This window comes from Phlebotomus papatasi, chromosome 3 (assembly GCF_024763615.1).
Source record: "Phlebotomus papatasi isolate M1 chromosome 3, Ppap_2.1, whole genome shotgun sequence".
Lineage (NCBI taxonomy): Eukaryota > Metazoa > Arthropoda > Insecta > Diptera > Psychodidae > Phlebotomus > Phlebotomus papatasi.
The window spans coordinates 24,754,472-24,777,053 of record NC_077224.1 but is presented as its reverse complement, the minus strand read 5'-3'; the positions used below and the strand labels follow the sequence as shown (position 1 = coordinate 24,777,053).

The window sequence follows — 22,582 nt, the reverse complement described above, 5'->3', positions numbered from 1 at the left end:
TGGATTTTCAATGTGTTTTCAAGTGGACTTCAAACCGTGGACTTTCTAGTTTTATATAGTAACTATCTCCTGATAATTGAGTTTTCATGAGGCTTAATTTTACTCACTTTATATCCCTACATAAAAAGCTCCATATAAGGACACATTAAAAGTCGCATTTGCATGAAAGCTTTTTCTTTAACTTCACCGAGTAATTACTCTAATTACTCATGAATATTAACAGCAGTTTAAAAACACCTAATAAAACTTTTTTTTAAGTAGAACGAAATATAATTTCTTTTTTTTAACTTATTTGACGTTGTTAAACTTTTAATGGAAAAGGCAGAAAATATGTAGACATATTAATAGTAACATTGTTGAGAAGCTTTTCTGAGAAAATATACCATAAATTTATTAATTATTTGCTTTGAATTTTATCATAGAATTTGTGAGTTTTATTATGGACTTTTGGATCGGTGGAGAAATTTTATGACATTTTCTACTGAGCAGGAGTATATATTCATAAACTAGTGGGGGTTTGGGACGAAAGACCATAAAAGTTTTATGAGCTTTTGCAACAATTTCCCAATATACTTAATGCTTCAATTAGTGTTTTTTTCTTGATTTGACTTTTGTGAAGTGAAATAAAAAATCAAGAATGGAATACAATGCACTTTTATATCTAATTTAATATTTGTATATCACATGACAATGATTAATCGCCCGAGATTATACAAAAATTGTAAGCTTTCCGCGGTTTGTTTACAAAACCATCACCACTAAACCTCTACAAATACCAGTAAAATCGCGGCTTAGCATTATTTTTCTTTTTGTGTTGGTTTTATAAATAATATGTATTTGTTGATTTTTTCTGTGGTATATGTTGTGTATGGATATATAGTTTATTTCCATGAGCAATATGTTTCAGTGAGAATTCTTGGTATAGAATAGAAGAGCTATTAGTTCCATTGCGTATTTCGGCTGTGCTAGTCTGACTTTCCAATTGAAAGAAAATTTCTGTTCTTTATTGCAATATAATTTAATTCCAAAAATTAACAATGAGTGCTTTAGATTTTCTGCTATTCTTTGTTGCGGTGATTTTTTTGGGAGTCTCTTTTGTGAAGCGTAGATATGGTTACTGGAAAGAACGAGGAGTCCCTTACATACCGGCAACTTTTCCCAAGGGAAATCTTCAAAATCTCGGCAAGACTGTGCATTTCTTTGAATTGGCCAAGAAGTTCTATTTCGAAATGAAGGGCAAAGGAAAGCCTCTTGGTGGAATTTTCCTAACTGTAAGACCGGTTGGTCTTGCTTTGGATTTGGATTTTGTGAAAACTATGCTAGTCAAGGACTTCCAGTATTTTCATGATCGCGGATTCTATGTCAATGAACGAGATGATCCACTGACGGGTCATCTACTTGCCATTGAAGGTGAAAGATGGAAGAATCTCAGGTCCAAACTATCCCCAACATTCACCAGCGGCAAAATGAAACTCATGTTTCCCATAATGATAAGCACCTCAGATAAGCTCATAATGAGACTCAATGAAGATCTCACGAAGACTAATAACATAGAGCTTGGTGATTATCTATCACGTTTCACAATCGATATAATTGGTAATTGTGCTTTTGGACTTGAATGCAACAGCCTCGACAACCCGGATGCAGAATTTTTGCGAATGGGAAAGAAAGCTTTTGATAATTCTGAGGGAAGAGCTTTCAAGCGTCTCTTCATCACTACCTTCAAGGGTTTGTCTAGACTTTTGCGTCTTCAGATGACAAGGAAGGACATCAGTGATTTTTACACGAGAATCGTCAAGGAAACAGTAGAATATAGAGAGAAGGAGGATGTCAAGAGGGATGATTTCCTAAACCTCTTGATTCAACTGAAGAACAAAGGTATGCAATTGCAATGGGGATATCTAAAAGCTCATAATTCTTCTCTGTCGGAGCTTTTGTTGAGTTATATCTATACATTTTGGTTTCGAAATACGAACTAAACTCTCATTGCAAAATGCTCTTTCGCACAACAAAGATATTAATTCAGGTGTAGGGATAGATGGGGTTAGTTTGGACAAGAATTTCGATTTAAATACTTTCAGTAGTAAAGTATTTGCATTAATATCTTAGAATTCTATTAATAAGACGTTTTAGAAGAATAAGCTCTCAAACCCTTTTTATAACATTCTACAGGGTGGCTGAAAAATGCAACAATATTCAGAGCGCATAGCTATCAAACCACTGGTGACAGCCGTTTCATATTTTGCATAGTGGTAGTTCATTTTATTGGCTAAAAGCCTACAAAAGCATTTTCGATAATATTTCGTAAAACTTTTTTAAACCATAATGGAACTTAAACGTAGCAATTTAATGCCGCTATATTTTGCAGGAGATGCGGAAGCAGCTATCGTTACACTGAGAAAACAAAGAGGGTGTGATTAACTTCTTTTCTTCATAACTTTAACACTTTTCAGGTGTAAAAATAAATCAACATTTTTTAATGTTAATTTACACCTTTTTAAGGGTAAAATTAACATGAAAAAGGGTTAATTTAACCTCTAATACACCTAAAAATGGTACACAGAGAAAAATTACCCTCTAAATTCAAGAAAAAAATACTCTAACTAAGGGTTCGATTTTGCTCCAAGCAATTTTTTTCTTAAATTTCGCTTAAATTAAGAAAAAATTTCTATAAGAGCATTTTCTTTTTTAGAGTACGATGGTTTTGAAATTCAGTAGCTTTGAATTTAGACTTTTTTACTCTTAAATTTAGAGAAAAATAGTTTTGAATTTGTAGCAAAAATGGTTTTGATTTTAGAGTATTGTGGTTTTGATTTTAGAGCATTGTGGTTTTGATTTTAGAGCATTGTGGTTTTGATTTTAGAAACTTATGGGTTTAATTTTAGAGTATCATGGTTTTGATTTTAGAAACTTATGGTTTTGATTTTAGAGTATTGTGGTTTTGATTTTAGAGTATCATGGTTTTGATTTTAGAGAATCATGGTTTTGATTTTAGAAACATATGGTTTTGATTTTAGAAACTTATGGGTTTGATTTTAGAAACTTATGGGTTTGATTTTAGAAACTTATGGTTTTGATTTTAGAGTATTGTGGTTTTGATTTTAGAAACTTATGGTTTTGATTTTAGAAACTTATGGTTTTGATTTTAGAAACTTATGGTTTTGATTTTAGAAACTTATGGGTTTGATTTTAGAAACTTATGGTTTTGATTTTAGAAACTTATGGGTTTGATTTATGGGTTTGATTTTAGAAACTTATGGTTTTGATTTTAGAGTATTGTGGGTTTGATTTTAGAAACTTATGGTTTTGATTTTAGAGTATCGTGGTTTTGATTTTAGAGCACCATGGTTTTGATTTTAGAGTACCATGGTTTTGATTTTAGAGTACCATGGTTTTGATTTTAGGGTACCATGGTTTTGATTTTAGAGTACCATGGTTTTGATTTTAGAGTACCATGGTTTTGATTTTAGAGTACCATGGTTTTGATTTTAGAGTACCATGGTTTTGATTTTGGAGTGTTTGCTGTGTTGATTGTCGAGTATTGCTGGTTCTGAAAGTAGAGTATTCTGAGGTTTTGAATCAAGGCAATTTGAGGGTTTTTTTGTGAATGTTATATATTTTCCACGTGATGCATATGATGCGCGCGTATTCACTTCCATGAAACTCTCATATGCATCTTTCATTTCAATTTTCTATATGAACTTTGTCAATCGGAATTTACCTCCACTGAAGTATGTTGCTTAATCTGAAATATTTAAGAGTATAATGGTTTTGATTTTAGAGTATCAAGGCTTAGAACCTCTCATAGTCTGTCTTATTTCGATATTTTTATATAAACTTTTCCAATCGGAATTCATCTCCACTGAAGTATGTTGCTTAATCTGAAATATTTAAGACTAATATGGTTTTGATTTTAGAATATTATTGTCTTGCTTTTAGAGTACTTTGGTTTTGATGTTTGTCTATTGTGGTTTTGAATTCTTTTAGAGTATTGGGGATTTGATTTTAGACTATTGTGGTGATGATTCTACAGCATTGTTGGTTTGATTTTAGAGTATCGTGGTTTTGATTTTAGAGTATTATAGTTTTGATTTTAGAGCATTGTGGTTTTGATTTTAGAGTATTGTGGTTTTGATTTTAGAAACTTATGGTTTTGATTTTAGAGTATTATGGTTTTGATTTTAGAAACTCATGGTTTTGATTTTAGAGTATTATGGTTTTGATTTTAGAGTATCATGGTTTTGATTTTAGAGTATTGTGGTTTTGATTTTAGAGTATTGTGGTTTTGATTTTAGAGTATTGTGGTTTTGATTTTAGAGTATTGCGGTTTTGATTTTAGAGTATCATGGTTTTGATTTTAGAGTATTGTGGTTTTGATTTTAGAAACTCATGGTTTTGATTCTAGAAACTCATGGTTTTGATTTTAGAGTATCATGGTTTTGATTTTAGAGTACTGTGGTTTTGATTTTAGAGTATTGTGGTTTTGATTTTAGAAACTTATGGTTTTGATTTTAGAGTATCATGGTTTTGATTTTAGAGTATAATGGTTTTGATTTTAGAAACTTATGGTTTTGATTTTAGAGTATCATGGTTTTGATTTTAGAAACTCATGGTTTTGATTTTAGAGTATTATGGTTTTGATTTTAGAGTATCATGGTTTTGATTTTAGAGTATCGTGGTTTTGATTTTAGAGTATCATGGTTTTGATTTTAGAGTATTGTGGTTTTGATTTTAGAAACTTATGGTTTTGATTTTAGAGTATCATGATTTTAGAAACTCATGGCTTTGATTAGAGTATTATGGTTTTGATTTTAGAGTATCATGGTTTTGATTTTAGAGTATTGTGGTTTTGATTTTAGAGTATTGTGGTTTTGATTTTAGAGTATTGTGGTTTTGATTTTAGAGTATTGTGGTTTTGATTTTAGAGTATTGTGGTTTTGATTTTAGAGTATTGTGGTTTTGATTTTAGAGTATCGTGGTTTTGATTTTAGAGTACCATTTTAGAGTATCATGGTTTTGATTTTTTCATGGTTTTGATTTTAGAGTACTGTGGTTTTGATTTTAGAGTATTGTGGTTTTGATTTTAGAAACTTATGGTTTTGATTTTAGAGTATCTTATGGTTTTGATTTTAGAGTATCATGGTTTTGATTTTAGAGTATCATGGTTTTGATTTTAGAGTATCATGGTTTTGATTTTAGAGTATTGTGGTTTTGATTTTAGAAACTTATGGTTTTGATTTTAGAGTATCATGGTTTTGATTTTAGAGTATTGTGGTTTTGATTTTAGAAACTTATGGTTTTAATTTTAGAGTATCATGGTTTTGATTTTAGAAACTCATGGTTTTGATTTTAGAGTATTATGGTTTTGATTTTAGAGTATTGTGGTTTTGATTTTAGAAACTTATGGTTTTGATTTTAGAGTATCATGGTTTTGATTTTAGAGTATTGTGGTTTTGATTTTAGAGTATCATGGTTTTGATTTTAGAGTATCGTGGTTTTGATTTTAGAGTATCATGGTTTTGATTTTAGAGTATTGTGGTTTTGATTTTAGAGTATTATGGTTTCGATTTTAGAGTATTGTGGTTTTGATTTTAGAGTATTGTGGTTTTGATTTTAGAGTATCATGGTTTTGATTTTAGAAACTCATGGTTTTGATTTTAGAGAGTATTATGGTTTTGATTTTAGAGCATCATGGTTTTGATTTTAGAGTCTCATGGTTTTGATTTTAGAGTATCATGGTTTTGATTTTAGAGTATTGTGGTTTTGATTTTAGAGTATTGTGGTTTTGATTTTAGAGTATTGTGGTTTTGATTTTAGAGTATTGTGGTTTTGATTTTAGAAACTCATGGTTTTGATTTTAGAGTATTATGGTTTTGATTTTAGAGTATCATGGTTTTGATTTTAGAGTATCGTGGTTTTGATTTTAGAGTATCATGGTTTTGATTTTAGAGTATTGTGGTTTTGATTTTAGAGTATTGTGGTTTTGATTTTAGAGTATTGTTGTTTTGATTTTAGAGTAGCATGGTTTTGATTTTAGAGTATTGTGGTTTTGATTTTAGAGTATCATGGTTTTGATTCTAGAGTATCATGGTTTTGATTTTAGAGTATCATGGTTTTGATTTAAGAGTATCGTAGTTTTGATTTTAGAAACTTATGGTTTTGATTTTAGAGTATCATGGTTTTGATTTTAGAGTATCAGGGTTTTGATTTTAGAAAAACCATAATACTCTAAAATCAAAACCATAAGTTTCTAAAATCAAACCCATAAGTTTCTAAAAACAAAACCATAAGTTTCTAAAATCAAAACCAAGGTACTCTAAAATCAGAACCACGATACTCTAAAATCAAAACCATGAGACTCTAAAATCAAAACCCTGATACTCTAAAATCAAAACCATGAGACTCTAAAATAAAAAGCCTGATACTCTAAAATCAAAACCATAATATTTTAAAATCAAAACCATGAGTTTCTAAAATCAAACCCATAAGCTTCTAAAATCAAACCCATAAGTTTCTAAAGTCAAAACAATAAGTTTTTTTTAAAAAAAAGAACCACGATACTCTAAAATCAAAACCATAGTACTCTAAAATCAAAACCATGGGACTCTAAAATCAAAACCCTGATACTCTAAAATCAAAACCATGGGACTCTAAAATCAAAACACTGATACTCTAAAATCAAAACCCTGATACTCTAAAATCAAAACCATAAGTTTCTAAAATCAAACCCATAAGTTTCTAAAATCAAACCCATAAGTTTTTAAAAGCAAACCCATAAGTTTCTAAAATCAAAACCATTAGTTTCTAAAATCAAAACCACAATGCTCTAAAATCAAAACCATAATACTCTAGAATCAAAACCCTGATACTCTAAAATCAAAACCATGAGACTCTAAAATCAAAACCATGATACTCTAAAATCAAAAACATAATACTCTAGAATCAAAACCATAAGTTTCTAAAATCAAACCCATAAGTTTCTAAAATCAAAACCGTAAGTTTCTAAAATCAAACCCATAGGTTTCTAAAGTCAAAACCATAAGTTTCTAAAATCAAAACCACAATGCTCTAAAATCAAAACCACGATACTCTAAAATCAAAACCATGAGACTCTAAAATCAAAACCCTGATACTCTAAAATCAAAACCATGAGACTCTAAAATCAAAACCATGAGACTCTAAAATCGAAACCATGCTACTCTAAAATCAAACCCATAAGTTTCTAAAATCAAAACCACAAGTTTCTAAAATCAAAACCACAATGCTCTAAAATCAAAACCACGATACTCTAAAATCAAAACCATAATACTCTAAAATCAAAACCATAATTTTCTAAAATCAAACCCATAAGTTTCTAAAATCAAAACCATGATACCCTAAAATCAAAACCACAATGCTCTAAAATCAAAACCACGATACTCTAAAATCAAAACCACAATGCTCTAAAATCAAAACCACGATACTCTAAAATCAAAACCATGAGACTCTAAAATTAAACCCATAAGTTTCTAAAATCAAAACCATAAGTTTCTAAAATCAAAACCATGATACTCTAAAATCAAAACCATAATTTTCTAGAATCAAACCCATAAGTTTCTAAAATCAAACCCATAAGTTTCTAAAATCAAACCCATAAGTTTCTAAAATCAAAACCATAAGTTTCTAAAATCAAAACCATAAGTTTCTAAAATCAAAACCATGATACTCTAAAATCAAAACCATAAGTTTCTAAAATCAAACCCATAAGTTTCTAAAAACAAAACCATAAGTTTCTAAAATCAAAACCACAATACTCTAAAATCAAAACCACGACACTCTAAAATCAAACCCATAAGTTTCTAAAATCAAACCCATAAGTTTCTAAAAACAAAATCATAAGTTTCTAAAATCAAAACCACAATGCTCTAAAATCAAAACCACGATACTCTAAAATCAAAACCATGAGACTCTAAAATCAAAACCATGATACTCTAAAATCAAACCCATAAGTTTCTAAAATCAAACCCATAAGTTTCTAAAAACAAAATCATAAGCTTCTAAAATCAAAACCACAATGCTCTAAAATCAAAACCACGATACTCTAAAATCAAAACCATGAGACTCTAAAATCAAAACCATGATACTCTAAAATCAAACCCATAAGTTTCTAAAATCAAACCCATAAGTTTCTAAAATCAAACCCATAAGTTTCTAAAATCAAACCCATAAGTTTCTAAAATCAAAACCATAAGTTTCTAAAATTAAAACCATGATACTCTAAAATCAAAACCATAAGTTTCTAAAATCAAACCCATAAGTTTCTAAAAACAAAACCATAAGTTTTTAAAATCAAAACCATGATACTCTAAAATAAAAACCATCATACTCTAAAATCAAAACCATAAGTTTCTAAAATCAAAACCACAATGCTCTAAAATCAAAACCACGATACTCTAAAATCAAAACCATGAGACTCTAAAATCAAAACCGTAATACTCTAAAATCAAACCCATAAGTTTCTAAAATCAAAACCATAAGTTTCTAAAATCAAACCCATAAGTTTCTAAAAACAAAACCATAAGTTTCTAAAATCAAAACCATGGTACTCTAAAATCAAAACCACGATACTCTAAAATCAAAACCATGAGACTCTAAAATCAAAACCCTGATACTCTAAAATCAAAACCATGAGACTCTAAAATTAAACCCATAAGTTTCTAAAATCAAACCCATAAGTTTCTAAAAACAAAATCATAAGTTTCTAAAATCAAAACCATGGTACTCTAAAATCAAAACACTGATACTCTAAAATCAAAACCCTGATACTCTAAAATCAAAACCATGAGACTCTAAAATCAAACCCATAAGTTTCTAAAATCAAACCCATAAGTTTCTAAAATCAAACCCATAAGTTTCTAAAATCAAAACCATAAGTTTCTAAAATCAAAACCACATTGCTCTAAAATCAAAACCACGATACTCTAAAATCAAAACCATGAGACTCTAAAATCAAAACCCTGATACTCTAAAATCAAAACCATGAGACTCTAAAATCAAACCCATAAGTTTCTAAAATCAAACCCAAAAGTTTCTAAAATCAAACCCATAAGTTTCTAAAATCAAAACCATAAGTTTCTAAAATCAAAACCATGATACTCTAAAATCAAAACCATAAGTTTCTAAAATCAAAACCACAATGCTCTAAAATCAAAACCATGGTACTCTAAAATCAAAACCATGGTACTCTAAAATCAAAACACTGATACTCTAAAATCAAAACCCTGATACTCTAAAATCAAAACCATGAGACTCTAAAATCAAACCCATAAGTTTCTAAAATCAAACCCAAAAGTTTCTAAAATCAAACCCATAAGTTTCTAAAATCAAAACCATAAGTTTCTAAAATCAAAACCATGATACTCTAAAATCAAAACCATAAGTTTCTAAAATCAAACCCATAAGTTTCTAAAAACAAAACCATAAGTTTCTAAAATCAAAACCACAATGCTCTAAAATCAAAACCACGATACTCTAAAATCAAAACCATGAGACTCTAAAATCAAAACCCTGATACTCTAAAATCAAAACCATGAGACTCTAAAATCAAAACCCTGATACTCTAAAATCAAAACCACGATACTCTAAAATCAAAACCATGAGACTCTAAAATCAAAACCCTGATACTCTAAAATCAAAACCATGAGACTCTAAAATCAAAACCCTGATACTCTAAAATCAAAACCATCATACTCTAAAATCAAAACCAAAAGTTTCTAAAATCAAAACCATAAGTTTCTAAAATCAAAACCACAATGCTCTAAAATCGAAACCACGATACTCTAAAATCAAAACCACGATACTCTAAAATCAAACCCATAAGTTTCTAAAATCAAAACCACAATACTCTAAAATCAAGACCATAATAGTATAATAGAATTCAAAACCACTATACTCTTATTTCGAAACGATGATTTCGCTAAGATCAAAACCAAAATAGTCTAAACTCGAAACCTCTATACTCTAAAATCAAAACCATGACCTACTAACTTTAAAACTTCTGTATGCTCTATCAGTGTTCAAAACTACGATTCTCTAAAATCAAACCCACTGTTCTCCTATTATTAAGCACAATTTATTCTATTTTTTAAACTATCATACTCTTTTAGAGAAATTCAAGCGCAAAATATCTCAATTATAGGGGAAAATAGTTTGAAATTCTTGTACTCTTGATTCAAAACCACGTTTCTTAATTTTTTCTAACTCAAAATTTTTCTCTGTGTAATATTTACACTGATTTAGGATCAATATTGCAGGGTAAAATTAACATTTTCGGAATGTTATTTTAACTTTTTCGGATTTCTCTCAGTGTAGTGTTCTTGAAAACCCTGAAAGTAATTAAACTTTCAGTTTTTCGAAACATAACTTGATGGTACAGGTATACTAGTAGCATTTTAAAATCCTTTGGTGAAGAGTTATGCTCGATCGACGAAGGAGTAAATTCGATTGCAAGTTCATCGTCAGTTTCAGAATGTCTTTTTTTCTGATAAGAAAAATTTTCAATTGAGCAATTGATGTGCAAACAAAATGATTGTGTCTATCTGAAGGAAAAATCATACGATAATTTAGACGTTCGAATGACCACCGGTATAATTTCTCTTCAAGGAAGTCCAGCCTTTAAATAAGGTGGTCTTTGACTCAAGGACCACCTTATTTAAAGGTCTGGACTTCCTTGAAGAGAAATTATCGCTTTCCATTTGGGTTTTTAGGCTATACCGTCAAAACGAATACCAATGTGTTTCTGGAAATTGTCCTGGAAGGAGTGTTGGAGTCGTGGAAAAACAAAAAATTTAGTAAGAAGTAATGGAAGTTCGATTAAGACTCGACAACGTCGCGGAAATCACGCTCCGAACAAGATTTGGCTAAAAAAACGTTTCTCACTTCATTTTGGGAAAACAATGATCTCCACAATTCTTGGAAGCAAAATCGTTTGACTTCTCCAAGAGAAACATTTTGTTGGTCAAGGTTAGGACTAAAAAGTAGCTAAGTGTCGATGAGCTGAAGGCAAGCCTTCCTTGTGAATAGCAGGACATTCAGAAAGCTGACATTCGTGCAAACTACGATGCATTTTCTGACAGCCTTATGACCATAATTAAGTCAAAATAAGATCGTATTGAACAAAACCGATAATATTTTAAAATTTTGATGTTTTTACTACCATTTTTTCTTTATTTCAAAAAAGTTGAACAAAAATGAAGATAATATAGCGCTTTAGTTTGTTGCATTTTTTTCAGCCACCCTATTAACTCGCATAGTAATCACCCGAAAAGCAAAATAGTTGCCTTGAGCGGTCTTTAGACTAAACATTCAACGCATTCAACCCAGTTTTCAAAGAACTTCAAGTCCTGTATAACCAGCAGTTTTATTGGTTTCTCAGAAACTAATGGATCATTCACATTTTATATTCAAACCGTACTCAAAATTTTCCAAAAATTCTTACCTGATAAGAAATTAGAGAAGTAAGTCATATAGTTAATCCTTACGTCTGAAGCCTGTGTTATAGAATCAAGATTTTAACATGTCTTTTAATGCATCTTTAAAAGGATTATAATAAGAATCTTGTATTGAAGTTCTTGTAGAAGCTCTCAACCCAAGAAACAAAATAGCTGCGTTACAGAACCAAGTATTAAACAAGTCTTTTAGTGCACTTTTAAAAGACTTAAAGTGCGAATTTTCTGTTGAAATTCCTATAGAAGCTCTGAAAACACAATTTAGTTGATCATTGAAGAAGATCCCCATTAGGATCGAAAGCTCTGGGCAAAATCGAAAAAGTGTTTTCATCTTACAGTGACTACCTTTTCACTAGCAATCACCGGAAGTATCCCTCTGAAGTTCAAAAGGTTTCGATATAATTTGCTAAATTTTCTATTTTAGTCTAGGCACTCTTGAGTAAGTTGTAACGGAGAGTACTGAAAATTTATCTTAGAAACAAACCAGTAGGGTTTGTTTCTAAGAACCGGGGTGTAGGTACCCTAGACTCATCCATGTCTATTTCAGTCAGATGTATTCCGAAATAAATTTGTTTTGAAGTAGTTTTTGGGTTCATCAACCCATTTCTACATTGCTTCTTCAATTCTTAATCTATTTGTTTGAAGGTTTAAAATTAAAAACAAAAAAGTTTTAAACGATTTAACGATTTTGCAAAAAATTACAATTATTTATAGAATTATGAACATGGCCAAATCGAGGATTCAAAATTAATAGATGTTCTATGACTGTCATAGTGATGTTATTATTTCATAAAGACATATTTTTTGTTCTAATAAATCGATATTGCTAATTCAAGTGTGCAATTGAGCAATTGAGATTAACGAGTATCATTACAAATTAATCTGAAGTAATTCGTATAGTAATGACACGAACTTCAAGTTTTTTATTGTAAGATTATTGGGCTTTATTATCTATTTTAATGAAAATGCTTATCTCGAATAGACGAAAATTTCAATAGACAGAAACGGATGAAGGGAATATATTATTAGAAATGAAAAGAAAAACAAATGGTAAATGAAATAATGGAAAATTAGAAAAAGAATCTTCATCTTTATGGTCAAAATATCCTTTTTGGCACACTCTTATCGATTTCTTTTACATTGTCCGACTATTTTTTATGGACTTCGAACCTACTCTAGAGATATCGAATTTGGTTCATCAGTTCTTTCTTTATGAATCAAGCATTGGTAGAATAAGAGCCCACACAGATTTAAGGATTAGCTGAGAGACGATTTAGCGTAATTATAATCAGTTAACAATTGTATCCATCCATTATTTTTAACTTAGTCGTCACTCGGTTTCAGCCATAGGTCTATTCAGGGTCTAAACCTCCTAAACCAATACCAAAATTCAAAGTTATATCTTTCAGCTAATTTTAAACCCAGTAAAGAAAAACACATATGCTTATATGTCCAAAACAACCCCTCAAACCCCTTTTAACAGTTTCATATTGTACATAATTTCAATTAATTTTGTGTATAACCAGATGTGATTATTCTGCATGCGTGCAATTTTCCTAAAATTTGTGGACAATCAATTTAAAATTTATAATTAAATTTGAGTTTTATAAACATATAAGTTACATTGCTCTATTGTCTAAAAATTTCATAACTTTTGTTGAAAATCAAGCAATTTGTTAATTGCAAAAGCATACAAAGTTTTCTGTTTCAACTTGAGTAAATATATGCTCTTTGTCAGGAAAACTGGATGACGATCCTGGAAAAGATATTGGGAAAATCACACTAAACCAGGTGATTTCAAATGCATTTCTCTTCCTTCTGGCTGGATTTGAGACTTCCTCAACAACAATGAAATTCTGTTTGCTGGAATTAGCTCAGAATATTGAGATACAGAATCGTCTACGCCAAGAGATAAGAGCGGTTCTTGAACGATACGACAATCAAATCACATATGAAAGCTTATCAGAAATGAAGTATTTGGAGCAGGTAATAAATGGTGAGTTTGCAAAAAAATAATTTAACAACGATGACTGTTGTGACTGTCGTAAATATCAATTAAAAGATAATCACATGGACCGTCAAATGCTGACCATAAATATGAAGTTTCATCATCACTGAATTATTTTAAAAAAACGCAAACATACGAAAAAGTAATAAAAAAAATTAATTAAAATAAAAAATTAAAGAAAATTCAAAGAATACAAGGGAAGATTGTATCTTGGCTAATTTATACATTTATAAGGGAGACCGGAACAGATTTAGCCAGCAAATGATATTTTTCATTGCATATGATTTGTAAAAAAAAAATGTTTGTAACAGGCTGATCAGGCTGATAAGTATTTCAAAGAACAGAAAGGGATATGTTTAATTCGAATAAGTAGAGGAAGGTTTTGCAGGTTCGTAACGTCTGTCACAGGTTTGTAAATGTTGATTTTTCCAAGTTACCAAATGAATATCATCCACGGTCATATGTTCTAATAGCTAATCCCACATCTTATATTTCCTGGCAAAATTGGGAGCCTAGGCTTTTTTTCCTGGGTTCTAGAAGCAAAAATAAAAAAACGGGCCTAAAATCGTAATGAGTTAACCAGGGCACATTGGTAAAAAGTGCCGCTACATTTTCATTTTCCTGAAGAGGAAAATTCAAGGACTTCCAGGAATTTTGTGAGGCAGAATTATGAACCCAATAAGTAAGAGATTTTTTTGATATTGTAACGAAATTGAGATACTGGGGTCGCAAGGGATGAATTTTTTACACCAGGAATTTGCACTATTACATTTATTTGCATTGACTTTACATTTTGGTGATCATCACCCTCATCATACTATCACATCTTCTAATCTCGTTTCCGTAACAATATAGTGATATAATTGATTCGATTTGTTTGGCATTCAGTAAAAAATCTTAAATCTTGGACTCCTTTTTTAGTACGAACCTGCTAACCTTCCCCTAGTGGTTTTTCAATATTTTTTCTAAGACAGCCTATAACATCCCACTATCTAATACCATGCGTGGCTTATCTGCCCCAATCTCCCCTACTCGAATAATTAATTCGTTCTTCGCTCAACTTTTGGAAAAAAAATGTTTCTGTTTTTTGATGTCCTAAGCCCTTATAGCATGCTCTAAACATTAGATAGAGTAATACTAAAAAGATGCAGAAGCAATGAGATTCTTAATAAGACGAATTGAAGGAGCTGGTAGTACGGTTTGCGTCTCGGCTAAATTGTTCTAGTATTATTCGAAAAATTTCCTCATTTACCGTTTATTTTACACTTTGTTTCAATAAGACAGAATTAATATTCCATTTTCTTATATTGGTAGTTGAATTTTATTATATTAGATAAAATTACATTATGAAGAAAGAATATCAAAAATCAAAGTAATTCACAAATCAAAGTAATTAAATGTGAGCGAAGTTTGTGTCTGAGCTTATTAGCCATTCAATTATTGCGCGAAGTTTTTTATCAAATATTTTTTAAAATCTGCTTTATTTCTTTTTTTCTTAATCTTATCTATCGTAAATCCTGAGATGCTAAATAAAAATTAGTTTTTACAATGTATAGCAAATCAGTAAACGATATGGCAGGTTTGTATCTCAGCTAAATTTGTACAATTACTATTTTTACAATCTGTTTTATTTCTTTGGGTTTCTTAATCTTATACATCGTAAATCCTGAAATGCTAAGTAAAAGTTGGTATTTCGCAATGTTGAAAACATACAGCAAAGAAAAAGAAATCGTAAATATGGGTTGTGCCTTAGCTAAATTTGTTAAATTATGACTTCAATTTTATTTTGTTAATTGATTTTATTACAAATTTGTTTTACTTCATCTGTTTTCTCAAACTTGATCATTCCTTGTTTTTCGGATAAATTATTCCAATTTATGCGACAAATTTTTAATTTGTGTTTGTTCTGCACCATCTTTAATTATTTTTAATCTACTATTTTAGAAAATGTGATAGACAAGTTGATTTGATAAAAACAGTAAGACTTTGACGGCGATAGGGTAAAGTGGTACAAGTTGGACAATGGTACAATTTGGACAGGGCTTTTTTTCTTGATAAATTTAGTACTTCATTTTTATTTGTATATTTTTAATGCTTTAGTTTTATAATTTGGTTTCTTGTGCTTAAAAACAAACTTTGTACTGTATTTCTCAAGAAAAAAAACCATGTCCAACTTGTACCGACGAATTGTCCAACTTGTAACACTAATTCCAAATTATATCACTTTACCTTAGTAGAGAATTTGACGATTAGTGTGATTCTGCCTTAAAAGAGCTTGTGAAAGATAAGATAAATGTACAATTTCATTATTTAAAGAGACCTTGAGGAAGCACCCAGTAGGTGGGGTCCTAACACGCACCGTCAGAGAGAACTACAAAATTCCAAAGACCGATGTGGTTCTGGAGAAAGGAACCCAAGTGTTTATTCCGGTTTTGGGAATACATCATGATCCTGAAATTTATCCCGATCCCCAAAAATTCGACCCAGAACGCTTTAGTCCTGAAGCCATAAGGGCTAGGCACCCCTATGCTTTCCTGGCATTCGGTGAAGGACCTCGTAATTGCATTGGAATGAGATTTGGCATGATGCAAACGAAGATTGGAATAATTTGCACCCTGCTGAATTACAATTTATCTCCATGTGCTAAGACCAAGTATCCCATTGAGTATGTGAAGTCCACTGGCCTCCTCTCACCTGCTGGGGATTGCTGGTTGCAGGTGGAAAGGTGCTAAATGCAGAATGTGGCTGTTTTTACGACTGTGGTTTTCCAATTAAAAGGTTTTTATCTACTGTCGTGAAAATTCATGAGGATTTTAATGGTATAAATGTTGGCTCAAATCCCATGCTCAGCTCAGTTTGTTAAACTGACACTAAAATTGTACAGAGAAAGTAGGAAGTTTTTATTTTGGCAGTAATAAAGTCTGTGAATCATGCCTTGTACTGTGTTTTTTGCACTTGGTGCTACTGTGTTACTTGTCTGGTGGTATATTTCTTTCAAATTCACATATTGGGCACGTCGAGGGGTTATCCAGATGCCCCCGAGCTTTCCCTTTGGCAACATCAGAGAAGTAGGTCGAACTCTGCACTCTGCTGAACTTATGAAGAGCGTTTATGAGAAATTCCGGGGAAGTGGTCAAGCTTTTGTTGGTTTGTACTATTTCACTCGACCAGTAGCCATGGTGACTGATCTCAATCTAGTCAGAGACATCCTCGTGCGAAAGTTCGTCCACTTCAGTGATCGGGGAGTGTACTTCAATGAAGTGGATGATCCACTGTCAGCCCACCTCTTTTCGCTAGAAGGTGAGAAGTGGCGGGATTTACGGCGTACCGTATCATCTCTATTCTCACCAACTCGTACAAGAGTGTTCCATAATGCTATTTGGGAAGTCAGCTCACGTTTAGCAGTCTGCATTGGTGCTAAAACCTCCCACAATCCCACCATCAACGTGAGCGATTTATCTGGAAGGTACGTCATCGATACCATCGGACAATGTGTCTTTGGTATCAACCCAAACACCATCCTCGACGATACAGCACCTTTTCGCGCCATTTCCGCCAAAATATTTAGCATGACTCCCATGCAAATGTTGAAGCACCTCTTTATGCAATCCTTTCGCAATACAGCGAGAAAATTCCACATGAAACTCACCAAAAAGGACGTTGAGGATTTCTTTCTCTCTCTCAATTGCACGCAACCAGAGGGAAATTTCACGCAACAAACTAGTTTCACGCAATTGTTGCAGAAACTCAGAGAAGAGGGAAAACTCTCCAGCAATCAGGTCACAGCCCAATCATTCATTTTCTTCGTGGCGGGATTTGAAACTTCAGCTATCACTATTGCTTACTGTCTCCACGAATTGGCCTGGAATCCATTAATTCAGGAGAGGCTGAGGGAAGAAATACTGGAGCTGGAGCAAGGTGATTTATCCTGGGACGATATCAATCGAATGACTCTACTCAGTGCAGTCGTGAATGGTAAATTATTCAGTAAAACTGTTTCGCTATCCATTTGGAATTAAGGATACAACACACTGATCGTTAGAAAAGAATTAAATAGTCTGACAAGAATAACTCAAAAATTTATTTCTATTCTGTCGCTCAGTGCAATAATATAAATCAATTCTTATTCTTCTGCAATTATTAAAGCCTGTAATTAATACAATTTCTCGTTTATTCATAAAGATTTGTCTCAGGTTTGGAATAAATAAAAATGCAATTTATAATTTTTTCAATTAAATTTGAATTTTTCATCCGAGACACATACCATTTAGAATTCGATTTATCACCACGGTTACCATATTTACATACTTTGCCTAACCCATTTTCAGACGTTATTTGAAAATAACATTACATAAGAAATTAAATTGAATATAATCTCAGTTGAGAAATGGAAAAGAAGAGAAACGTCGAGTGAGAAATATGTTTGGATAAAAATACCTGAGGTTAGTTGATACATAAACCTTTTCCCAAAGTTCTTCTTTATTACTTCGTATAAAGTAAAACTGTATTAAGAAAAAATTTCGATGAAGAATACACAAAATTGAGGAACACGCGTAGGTAATGAAGAATAAAACTGAATATTCATAAAAGTTATAATTTTTTATTGGAAAATTACTGCTAATGGTTTGTGTACTCGATAAGTTATACCTTGACCGTGTTTTGAAGGTTCTTTTTTTCAAATTTTATTGCCAAAAATAGGTCTATTAGTACGTCTTTAAAGCAATTCAAAACTTTTGATAGAAAATTGTGTAATATAGGGAAGCTATTGCTTATGATGATACTAAAATTTTATAATTTCATAATCAATAAAAATATAAAAAAAAATCATAGGAGTGGATTTTAAGTTTTAGTCCGTTTCCTTTATTTATTTATTATTTATCTTTTAAGTTATTGACAGTTTGATCCCTTTTAGGTATTTTATTGGCAAGATATCGGTCAAAATAGGCCTAAGGCCTAAGACTTGAGCAAGATGAAAGGGGGCGGGGGGAGGGGACAAAAAAATCAATAAAAATTAAATAGGCAAAAAGGGCCTCGAGTGGGTCAGTGGATAGAGTAGTAGCTCTATGACTGCGAGGTCTGGGGTTCAAAGCTGAGCAGCAGCAGAAAAAGATTTCTCATGCCATATCGGCTTTGAATTCGTCCAGTGAATGAATGGAATAGTAATGTCAATGGTGCATATTGGCAAAAAAAGTGAACCGCCTAAACAATAGAGGCTGGTACGAGAACGAGTTTCGGCTTGAAAGTGGTACTTCAGTCGATACAAATATTCGCTGTCACTGATCCCAAACACACACCGAGAAGGGCTGCTGTGACATAGTAACGGCACTGACTGCTCACAGAGCTGTGATATTGAGCGGCCACCCGTATCGGGGGATAAGATAGAATAGGAGTGGGGAAGCATAAGGGGCCCAATTGGTGGCCTGGATGCATCGGAATATCCGAAATGGAGAACTGACCCCTGGCAAAATCTTATCTTAAATAGGCAAAAAATTAAATAATCAGGAACCCTGATAAAAAAGTTTTTTTTTTGATTTAAAAAAGGATTCAAAAGTTATAGAACTACAAATATTTTATAAACGTAAAATATCAAAGGCCTTTATGTTGTACGTGTTGTACGATACACATGCACAAGCTTGAAAATATTCTAGCCAAGATTGTTAGTTGAGACACAAACCATAAAGAAATTTTATTCAAAATTCAAAGACCAAGATCAAGATAATAGAAACTAGAACTACAAGATTTTAATGTCAAGAAGTCTGGATGAGAATGTATCAAGCTTTTTAATGTGTTAGAATCGTAATATTCAAGACATAAACCCAGTGTACTACACGCAGAGGCTCATCAAGCTTAATAAAAAGTGAAGCAACTTTTCACTTTTCCTTGTAAAAATTTTACAGCCATTGTACCGCGACTTAAATAAATTTGCTCGTAGTTCTTGTATTATTTCGGCGAACATTATGAAATATGTGTTTTTAGATAGTTTTTAATGTACGATTTCGAAATATATTAGACTGGTAAGTCAATTCTCTTCAGGAAAAGACTTGCCAACAGTCTTTAAATATACCATTTACCATTAAATTTACCATTAAATAACCAATATTTCAAGATTTAAAATGTCATGTCTTGCCTAGCGAGCATAGTTAGTTCAAGAAGGCTTTCAGCATATTTTATTCGAATCGATCAGCAGAAATATGCTGACAGGTTAGCAGTTCTCGAACAAAAAGTACTAACCAAATGTATGGATATGACACTGCCTCGCGAGTGGCGTTTTAAGGTTAGCAGAATTCAGCTGAAAATACATATGTTTTCAGCTGAATTGAAATTGGTAAGAAATTAGTGCTCGTTGGATGGTTTCTTAAAAACTAAAAAAGAAAAAATATAGCTTAAATCTTGTATTTTAATATGACCAACAGCTTGAATTAAATAATTTTTTTAATATGCTGAAAAAAATATGCTCCTATGTCGTGAACTACATACAGGACTACGTAACCCTTTAAAGAAGTTTAACTTTTATATTTCAGCTTTGGTATTATTTATTTTATTGGAGAATATGAATAAATCCTTAAAGTTCGTTTTAAAGGTTTAACGCTAAAAGATTTAACTTAGAATTTCAGGGAATGTCTGTATGATGAAAAGATAAAAGGTTTGTCACTGGTTCATAGTTTTCATTTCCACTCATTAAGTTTATGATTCCTCATGTTTTATGAACTTTTTTATTAGGTTGTTTCTTACAAATATGCTTCAGCAAATTCAGCAGAAAAACAAGGATATTTTCAGATAAAGTATTTCATTAATGACATTAGCATACTAGGAAATTTTGACAGTTTTTCCTACACAAGCAATATGCTTCAATATGTTTAATATTGCCAATACTGCTCACAGTGTGTAGAAGCCATAAGTCTGTCAAATCAGGAAACAATTGATTTTTAGCTAAGACACATTAAGTTCCACAAATACATCTCTCTAGAATAAAAAAAAAAAAATGAAATTTTTGCTTTGATCTTTATATCAGAATTGAAGCAAATGAGTTTTTTTTTAATTTTCTGTTTGAAGACTTTTTATTTTTCAATAAGAAAAGTTTAATTTGTAGCAAAAATAGAACATAAAAACACCTTTTATGGAGTGTGTCTAGAAGTCTAGACTTACATAGTTGATTTTAGTGCATGATTTTCAAATTAATTTTTGGTTGATGTATACTATTTATGTTTTATTTTAATCTCAATTAAGAATGGAGCAATTTTTTTTGTGATTGCTTGTTTAGTCATAATTTTTCTTCGAAGTGTATCAACCTTTTATACAAGGTTCTTTAATATGATTATAAATTTTATATTGATTTGCAATTCCATGAATTTTTGATAATTTTATTTTTTAATGGGTTATAAAACTATTCGAACATAATACGATTTATTACGGTGAGTAAAAAGGAGTAAACCGTTTTTATGAAAACCATTAATTTAAAGAAAATTTAAAAATTTAATAAAACAAGTTGAAATTATCAGTTGTTTGGATGGTACATAAATCACAGTTTAATTTATTTTCAGAGAGTTATCCTGCAATGAAGCTCTGTTAATTTGAAGCTTTAAAAAAAGAACTTTCTTTGCCATTAAAAATTTAATTCGACTTTTAAAGTTTTTCATTTGTGGTGCTTTTGTATTTTAAATTTAAAACCAAGTGAAAAGAGGAATTTAAGTGTAAACAAATATCTCTCAGGACAATAAAAATCTGGGTTTAATGCCATACTCATCTAAAATATAAATCACAGGGATATGGAGCACTCAAGTTCATCCAACCTTTATGTGTCTTATGAATAATTCCTTTTAACAGTAACTTTTCTTTCACTTTGATTCACAGAAACTCTGCGAAAGTATCCTCCTGGAGGGAATTTCCTTCGAGTGGCCAAAGAAGACTTCAAAGTTGGGAATAAAATAATTGAGAGAGATACTCTTGTGGTTATCCCACTCTACGGTATCCACCGTGATGAGAACTTCCATTCCAATCCATTGATATTCAATCCAGATCGACCGGAACTAGCGCAGCATTCATGCATGTTTATGCCCTTTGGCGATGGACCAAGGCACTGCATTGGTCGTCGATTTGCTCTCCATCAGGTTAAATTGGTCATTTCCGCATTGGTCAGTCACTACAGATTTTCCCCAACTCCAGACGCTTCCTACAGCATTGAACTGGCAAAAAACACGGTTCTCCTGAAACCACAGAAACCCATCTTTCTCAATGTGGAACGCCTCAGAGATGATTCATTATCTCTTGAGAAAACAAAAACTCTTCTTTAATCATATTTTTTTTTCACTGAACCTCGTATAAATCCACAGAAAAATTGAGAAATAAGCTTGGAAATAAGTCAATTTAATTTGCAAAGTCAACATTTGGAGTACTTTTATCTGTATCATAATAATTGTGTAAAAATAGCATGAGATAGTATATGTTTGTATTGACACTTATCACTCCCATAGGCCACAATCACTTAACGCAAGTTAGTCGAGAATAATTTGTGTCATATGGAACCCTTTTGTGGCTACATCTCCATACCACAGTCATTGCCACAAAACGATTATTACTCTACAATAATTAATTAACATAGAACAAATAGCTATATGAAGTGCCTCAAAAGGAAGTCAGATGCTTCTTGCAGTAGAATGCAAATTTTATGATCTGTCTCAATTAAATTATTATTATCAATTAAATAAATAATAGAAATAAATTTAAAATATTTTGAAATTTATTTTCAAACTTAATTAAATTTAAGAATTTTAATCAAAATAAAATTAGGATTTTTAAATTAAAGCTCTATAACATTCCTTAAATTAAAAAAAAATAGTGAAATCAAAATTCCTTTTCGTTCAACTGTTTAAAAAAAAATAAAAAAAAAACAAAAAATTCGATTAAGTTCAATCTAATTTTGAGTATGGGAAACTGGAATAGATATATGCAGAACATAGGAGAAGGAAAGATATAAAGAAATTTTTAATTTTATAAAATTTGACTAATCTAACAGATGTTATCGGAGGAATAATTTAAATTAAATTGAAAAATATTCTGGCTATAAGAATAATCGTATGATAAATGTCGT

The 22,582-nt window shown here is 31.3% G+C and overlaps 2 protein-coding genes across 2 annotated transcripts; both read left to right on the top strand.

The window, feature by feature from the left end:
- Positions 1 to 905: 905 nt before the first annotated feature.
- On the top strand, positions 906 to 16,434 carry LOC129808311 (cytochrome P450 6a22-like). The gene is made up of 3 exons (XM_055858151.1): positions 906 to 1,878; positions 13,225 to 13,482; positions 15,811 to 16,434. Exons 1-3 carry the CDS (start codon positions 1,038 to 1,040, stop codon positions 16,224 to 16,226), a joined length of 1,515 nt encoding a protein of 504 aa, XP_055714126.1. The 5' UTR covers positions 906 to 1,037; the 3' UTR covers positions 16,227 to 16,434.
- On the top strand, positions 16,425 to 21,785 carry LOC129808315 (cytochrome P450 6a22-like). The gene is made up of 2 exons (XM_055858157.1): positions 16,425 to 17,469; positions 21,346 to 21,785. Exons 1-2 carry the CDS (start codon positions 16,425 to 16,427, stop codon positions 21,783 to 21,785), a joined length of 1,485 nt encoding a protein of 494 aa, XP_055714132.1.
- Positions 21,786 to 22,582: the final 797 nt, after the last annotated feature.